The sequence below is a fragment of the Lithobates pipiens genome, unplaced genomic scaffold, assembly GCF_037356315.1.
Source record: "Lithobates pipiens isolate NorthernLeopardFrog02 unplaced genomic scaffold, aLitPip1_a1.2 Scaffold_8, whole genome shotgun sequence".
Taxonomy (NCBI): Eukaryota; Metazoa; Chordata; class Amphibia; order Anura; family Ranidae; genus Lithobates; species Lithobates pipiens.
The window spans coordinates 636,503,210-636,511,616 of NW_027507903.1; the positions used below are offsets into that span (position 1 = coordinate 636,503,210).

General features: G+C 42.0%; 1 protein-coding gene across 1 annotated transcript; it reads right to left on the reverse strand.

The window, feature by feature from the left end:
- Positions 1–1,620: 1,620 nt before the first annotated feature.
- On the reverse strand, positions 1,621–5,176 carry LOC143964142 (toll-like receptor 12). The gene has a single exon (XM_077473837.1). It carries the CDS (start codon positions 5,154–5,156, stop codon positions 2,343–2,345), a length of 2,814 nt encoding a protein of 937 aa, XP_077329963.1. The 5' UTR covers positions 5,157–5,176; the 3' UTR covers positions 1,621–2,342.
- Positions 5,177–8,407: the final 3,231 nt, after the last annotated feature.

Here is an 8,407-nt window from a genome sequence, read left to right on the forward strand (position 1 = left end):
GCATATTTACAAAGCAGAATATAGCATTCACTAAGCACTCGCTGCAGACCAGAGGTGTAACTAGGATCTTGAGGTCCCCGGTGCAAGAAACCATAAAAGGTCCCACTGGTCCTTCCCACTGATCCCAGGGCCATTTACTTCCATCGTGGGACCCTTTATTATGATCTTACAGTGGGCTACCTTCTTGCCATGTCGGAGTCCTTAACCACTTTCCGCCCGCCCTATAGGCAATTGACCGCGGCAAAGTGGTTTCATAATCCTGACAGGACGTCATATGACGTGATCAGGATTATGAGCCGCTGCGCGCCCCCGGGGGCGCGCATCGCGGCGATCGTTGTTGCGGGGTGTCAGTCTGACACCCGGCAACTATGATCTCGGTAAAGAGTCTCCGACGGAGACTCTTTACCATGTGATCAGCCGTGTCCAATCACGGCTGATCACAGTGTAAATGGGAAGAGCCGGTGATCGGCTTTCCCTCACTCGCGTCTGTCTATCGGCTGCTCCTCTGACAGGGGGGGTCTGTGCTGATCGATTATCAGCACAGCCCCCCCGAGGATGCCCACACTGGACCACCAGGGATGCCACCAGACCACCAGGGAAAAGGTAATAAAGGTCATAATCCTCCCTAGACCACCAGGGATGCCAGTCAGCACAATGGGTGCCAATCAGTGCCCATAATGTATGCCAATCAGTGCCCACAATGGGCATCACTGATTGGCATGCATTATTGTTTGGCACTAATTGGCATCCATTACTATAGTATAACACCGATGCCGCCTATGAGTGCCCACCTGTGCCGCCTATGAGTGCCCACCTGTGCTGCCTGAGTGCCCACCTGTGCCACCTGAGTGCCCACCTGTGCCGCCTATGAGTGCCCACCTGTGCCGCCTATGAGTGCCTACCTGTGCCACCTATCCATGCCCACATGTGCCGCCTATCCATGCCCATCTGTGCCGCCCATCCGTGCCAGCTATCAGTGCCAATTTGTGCCACCTATCAGTGTCCGTCCGTGTCGCCCATCCGTGTCGCCCATCCGTGTCGCCCATCAGTGCCGCCTATCAGTGCCACTTCATTGGTGCCACATTGGTGCCCATCAGTGCCGCCTTATCAGTGCCCATCAGTGTAGCCCCATCAGTGCCCATCAGTGAAGGAGAAAACGTACTTATTTACAAAGTTTTGAAACTGAAACAAAAAAAAAACATTTTTTTTTTCAAAATTTTCGGTATTTTTTTATTTGTAGCGCAAAAAATAAAAACCGTAGAGGTGATCAAATACCACCAAAAGAAAGCTCTATTTGTGGGAAAAAAATGATAAAAATTTCATTTGGGTACAGTGTAGCATGACCGCGCAATTGTCATTCAAAGTGCGACAGCGCTGAAAGCTCAAAATTGGTCTGGGCAGGAAGGTGTTTAAGTGCCCTGTATTGAAGTGGTTAAACAGTGGTGAAACATCAGAGCCCAGTTGCAAGTCCGACCTTTGCCACCCTGGTTGCCACCCAGGTAGTTCCACTTTGGGGGGCTTTGGTGAAATATCTGGGGTCTAAACAGGGGTCTAAATCCTCTACAGCAGCCAGCAGAAGGAGGAAACCCGGCAGCGCTGCGGGTGGGGGGGTGGGTGGTTTGGAGCAGTGAAGCACATAGGGGTCCAAGGCAGAAGGACAAGCATAGGGAGCAGCAGAAGTGGCAAGTGGAGGAACCAATGCCCCCCATTTCTCTCCTGCAGCCGCTGAATATCTGCGGGAGGGAGAGGAGAAGCGGGCATTCAGTGGCTACATGGAGGGATTGGTTCCACATATCCACGCATACAGGAGGGCCACACAAGCACCCTGGAGCATGGTACCAGGTTGCAATGGCAACCACTGTGATCCCTGTAAATACGCCCCTGCTGCAGAAAAAATAATTGCAACCAGAGTGCCTTAGTGGTTAGCACTACTGCCTTAACACTCTAAGGTCTTTGGTTCAAATCCCAAAAAGTACATTACCAACATGGGTTTCCCTGTACTTGTATTGGTTTACTCTCACATACCAAAGACATGTTGGTTATTTGGCCACCGTGTGTACTACCCAAGCTTGTATGCGAGTTAGAGACCTTTGATTGTAAGCTCCTTGAGAGTAGGGACTGATGTGAATGAAAAATATGTAAAACTTGTTGGAGCTATAGAAATATCTGTAATAAAAAAATAAATAAATAAGGATTCACCTGTGGTAATTGTCACTTTCACCAAACTATGAATATACTCCCTATTATGTATAAGAAGACTTTAAAGGCTAAGTCCACGTTTAATAAAAATAAACCTGTTTTAGGGGAATTGACAGTAATTCGCATTTAAAAATGAACACATTTTATTTGAGCTTTCTTCCAGATTTAGCGATCACTTTACGTAATCTTGCCCAAAAAAGCTCCTGTTCATTCTCATGATCTGGCCAGTCCAGATAGGTCTTCTTATTCAACAGCTTTGTTAGTCTATGGTAATACTGCAGCTCTTCTCTAGAGATCTTATAAAGGAATATCAGAATCAGAGAATCCTTACTCTCTGTTAGTAGCTTGTATGTTGCCATCCTCATCTCGAGGGAACACCAATTACTTTGCAAGTAATTGTGGGTAATAACACAGACCGTCCATCTGCTGTTGTAGATACTGTCCAAAATGTTCTCCACAATGTCTTTGCCAATCTCAAAATCCCTGTTATGGATACACACTTTGAAGAATGGAGGACCCTTCTGCTCCAGGTTGGGAAGAAGCTGTTCTGTGACCCATAGTTCATTGTTTGCGTTGTAAGACACAAAAACATCATATTCGTACTTGTCTTTGTGCTGGAGCCTGTGGTTCAGCCAGCATTTAACCATGTAGACTATGTAGAGAATATGCCACCGGATACTTTCATGAAAAAGAGATAAGCACATAAACAGCAGTGTGCACAAAAAACTCATTATGAACATTATAAAATCCAAATCACTCTGACAATTGTTATTTAAGAAAAATATAAAATCGAAGGTGACATGGTTGAGGAGACATTTCTGATGGTAAAAGTCAATAGCGGACACGTGTGTGTTAGATTCCAGCCATGAGAGAAATCCTTTGAACTTACAATTACAGGGAAAAGTTGTCTGTAAAAAATAAATGTACTTCAAGTTGGGCATTGAATCAAATACGATGGACTCAACCTCAAGCATGTTCTGATTTTCAATAAAGAGAAATTCCAGTTCCTGTAAATCACTAAAAACCTCCTTGGAATCCAAGCAATCTATTCCAGCATTCTTTAAATGTAAAACTTTGAGATTTGATAGTCTTTGAAAAATTTTATTGGCGTTTATCTGATTAAATTTAAAGAGTTTATCAGTATCATGCAAATAAAGGAACTTTAATGATGGTACATCTTTCAGTGAGTATATAATATCACTACTATTAGAAATATCCTGTGGGTTTCCAGAGTAATACAGTTTTTCAAGTTTTGTAAAACCGGCAAGTGGGCTCCATTGTGCATCGGTATTTATAAATTGGACAGTGTTTTTCAAATGTAATTCTTTAGCTTGAAAGAATGCAACAAAACTGAGTTCTATGTCAGGTGAATCTATTTGTAAGCTCTCGAGAAAAGGAAATGCATCTAAAACATCCTTTCTCAAGTCAAAAATATTGGACTTTACTGAGATATTTATTAACGACCTTCCTATAAATTTCCACCAATAGGAATCGACATTATAATCATAGGTCACCTTTATATCTTTAAGAAAGAGCTTTCTAAATGTATCAGAATGAAATGTATTCACCAAATTGTCATATAAATTTAAATGTCTTACCATAAACAAGTTTGAAAATGTGAATTCACCAATTCTGAATAAGTTGTTATGTTGAAGATTCAAAAGCTCTAATTGATCCAAACCTTCAAAGGCATAGTCGTCGATGTGATTAATTTTGTTGCTCTCCAGGGATAAACTCTTAAGTTCTTTTAAGCATGCAAACTGTCCCTTCTGTAGCCTAAGTAAATAGTTAAAAGATGCATTTAGATAAACCAGCTTCAAAGCTGGCACAGATTCGTTTTTGCAAAATGTTAAACTTTCCAGGTTATTATATGATAAATCCAGTTCCAATAAATCATATAATTTTTGCATTTGTTTTACCCCAATCTTATCCAAGTCATTGCCCGATAAATTTAACTTCTTTAAGTTTTTACAGGAGCCCCTGGAAGTGTTAATTTTATATATCCAGGAAAACATGAGAAGAAGTTCCTCCACTTTAAAATGGGAGGCGCTAGCACAGATATGAAATATATCAAGTCCAGTGTTTTGTAATGAAACTGTTTTGATTGTCTTGATACCTGATTCATAGAGGTCTTCCATTTCAATGCCAGATCTGCCAGAGGTAAAAAGCTCCAGGTGTGGAAAGTTGCAGAGAGACTTAGGTTGAGTGATGGCTAATAGATTGTTGCTCAGGTCAAGGTGGCTGATATTAAAATCTACAAACTCTCCATAACTTGTAGGATTTTGTGAAGTAAGACAATCAGCTGTTCTAAGCTCTTCAATCGTATTACTAATTACAGAGAGTTTTTTTAAGTATTTGAATGCTCCTAGTGATGCTGTTACATCAGATAGATAACTGATGTTGTTATTTTCCAATATAAGATTGTCCAAAAGATGAAGATGGTTGAATAGTGAAATTTTGAATGCTGATAGCTGTATAAAAGATATTTTCAGTTCTCTTAGTGAATTTAATCCATAAAACGTATCCTTATGGAATGTAATGTTAGTAGCTTTAAATTCTGCCTGGATCCAAAGAGTGGTTAGTTGATTAAGACCGTTGAAGGAACCAGGTTTAAGTTCAGCATCCTTTGTTACTATATAAAGAGCATTCAGTCTTGTGAATTGAGAGAAGATGCCAGTTTCCAGGGTCGCTCCACGATAGTTGGTTAGGCAAAGCCAATCTGTTTCCAGTGGGGCTTCTTTCAGCACCACGTGAAGATTTTCCACCTGGTCACAATGGACTGCAGTGGAAAAATGTAATTCCTCAAATCCCCCACATCTGTCAAACTTCAGATCCATGAACTGTGCAAAATATTTCTTTTCCAGAACCTGACAGTTCTGTCTTAGCATAGATTGACAAAAAGGACAAGCAGAAATCAAGTAGAGAATCCGTAAAAAAATGGAGCAGTAAATATTCATGATGGCTTTTTAAGGTCTTCTATGTCTAGCTAACTGTGAAAAGGAATTGGCTGACATGGAGACTTGAATAGTATTCAGGATATTTATTTGACCACACTTCCCTTTCATAACCACACAAAAAAAAAAAAAACTAAAAAAAAAACTAAAGGGGAAATAGATGGAGAAAATGTTAAAAGAAGTTTCAAATCTCATTGTGAACATAAATGTTTTAAGTAGAAACCTTTTGTTGTTATATACTGTCTGCTGTATATAATCTGACATGTACCATGTACAGTAAGTTTACTTGTATACAGAGGTCATGACTATAGAGCATCCTTTCTCAATGTTTTTACTCAGAGGGACTTCTAAAGTAATTTTTAGATCCCAATGAACCTGTAAAAATAAAAATAAAAACAATTTATTGAGGGTCCATGCATTTTTGGTTTGTGTGAAGAATACCAACCTTACAATAGAGTGCAGAATTCCATCCTTACACACAGCAAAACCATGTTTGTGTCATGTTGCTGATTTTGGCAATTAGCATTGGCTATGGAACTAGGCAGACCCCATCAAATGGGAGGCCAATCAGCCACATATCAAGGAACCCCTAGCAACCTCTGTAGGAACCCTAGAGTAGAGAATGGCTGCTATAGAGAAAATAAGTCAAGAGGTTTTACATTCTATATTACTTAACCACTTCCCGACCAGCGCACGACGATGTACGTCGACAGAATGGCACGGGCAGGCATATTGGCGTACATGTACGTCCAATATTCGATGCCGCCCTGCCATCGGGAGCGCGCCGCCGGCGGCGCGCTCCCGCGCTGGTCGGGACCCCCGTGAGTCCGGTCGCGGGACCCGCGGACTCGATCGCCGCGGGCATCCCCGCGATCGTCTCACGGAGTGGCCGAATGGAGGAAATGCTGTATAAACAACATTTTTCCATTCTGCCTAGCAACTAGTGACGCTGATCTCTGCTCCATGTGATTGGAGCAGAGATCAGTGTACACTAAATGAAAGCCCAACCCCCCCATAGTTAGTAACACACCCCTAGGAACACTTAACCCCTACACTGCCACCCACTGGTTAACCCTTTCACTGCCAGTGTCATTTACACAGGAATCACTGCATTTATATAGCAGTGATTACTGTATAAATGACAATGGTCCCAAAAATGTGTCAAAAATGTCCGATGGGTCCCCGACAATGTCGCAGTCACAATAAAAATCACAGATCGCCGCCATTACTAGTAAAAAAAAAAATAATAAAAAATTATTAATAAAAATGCTATAAAACTATCCCTATTTTGTAAACGCTATAACTTTTGCGCAAACCAATCAATAATCGCTTATTGCGATTTTTTTTACCAAAAATATGTAGAAGAATACGTATCGCCCTAAATTGAGGGAAAAAAATGTTTTTTTATATATTTTTGGGGGATATTTATTATAACAAAAAGTAAAAAATAATGCGTTTTTTTCAAAATTGTCGCTCTATTTTTGTTTATAGCGCAAAAAATAAAAACCGCAGGGGTGATCAAATACCACCAAAAGAAAGCTCTATTTGTGGGAAAAAAAGGACGTCAATTTTGTTTGGGAGCCACGTCGCACGACCGCGCAATTGTCAGTTAAAGCAACGCAGTGCCGAATCGCAAAAAGTGGTCTGGTCTTTGACCAGCAAATTGGTCCGGTCTGAAAGTGGTTAATGAAAGAGAAACAGTGATACAAAGAACAAAAAGAAAAAAAAAAGAAAAAAATTGGCCAGCTGTTACAATAATGGGTCATTGAAATTTCCTGAAGTGCTTCTCATCCAATTGTTTCCTTGATAGTCAGGATTCAGTAGATGTTTCAGGGGTAATAGGGTGGAGCATGTCCAAAATAGACATACAAGTGGTTGTAAAGGCTCAAGGTTTTTTACCATTATACATTCTATGAATGAAGATAAAAAAAAAAACTTCTGTGTGCAGCAGATCTCCCAGCCAACCCCCCCATACTTACCTGAGCCCCATCTTCCTCCAGCGATGTGCACGAGAGCCTCGACTCTGGGGACTCTCGATCCTGATTGGCTAAAACAGCAGCTCTGAGGGCACTTATCAGAGGGAAGGGTACAGGAGTGCCCGTGAGGGACCCGAAACGAGGAGGATCAGAGCTGCTCTGTGCAAAACTGCTGAACAGAGTAAGTAGGGATAACATGGTTGTTATTTATTTATTTTTAATTGTCTTTGAAATTACTTTAAGTCAGGTTAAGGTGTGGCATCTACTTTTAAGGAGCCAAGGGTTTCATTGTTTCTGGGTCAGATGGGCTCTGGTGAACATCAAATTATCTGAGATATGATCAGTAAGTATTTGGATAACTATAGGGAGGGATTTCTTTAGGCTTCCATCATCTCACTATATAGAGTAAAACCTTGGATTGGGAGTAACTTGGTCTGAGGATGTTTTGCACGACCAGCAATATTTTTTATTATACATTTTCATTTGAAAAACAAGCGGTCTTGGTGCCCCTAAGTGTAACAATATGGTTCCATTTAATGATGTTATAGCATTTAGCAACTCACATGGTTGATAATTAAAACAGGCACATCTAAGTATGCAGGCATCCGGGGTAAAGCTGTTCACATAGACCGTCTCTGCACTGCCATTGATGTCATCCCTTTCACGATGCGCTCCACGAGCGCTTCAAGCCTCACTTTCAGATCTCTCTACCGCAGAGTAGTCTTCTCTGTAGCGATTGCAGACTGACAGCGGTGAGAGCCAGTGGTGTGCATGTGGACAGCTTTACCCTGGATGTCTGCATACTTAGATGTGCCTGTTTCAATCATCAACCATGTGAGTTGCTAAATGTTCTACCTTCATTAAATTGAACCATATTGCGAGAACCTCCGGTTCCAGGGCCGCATGGATTATCTGCCCTCCCTATCAGCTCCCACAGTGCTGTCCACACATAAGCTTTTAACGCCCAATCGGATCACTGTGACTGTGCGCTGACAATCGGGACAGCCCCACGCCCTTCAGACACTATCGATCCGTCCCGCTATCCAACATGGCGGGCGGGCAAGATGGAGGTGAGTGTGGGTACCGCTCCTCCCTCTCACCAGCATATGGTACACAACACAAAGCGCATAGCTCAGGCTGTTGTAGCCCTCCTTGCTCCTACTATTGCAGCCTCAGTGGAGAAGGCTGTGCAGGCAGGAATACTGCATATTAAAAAATACCTGTGGGAACATACCTCAAAGCTTAATGAAGCAGAGCAAAGGCTATCTAACATAGAAG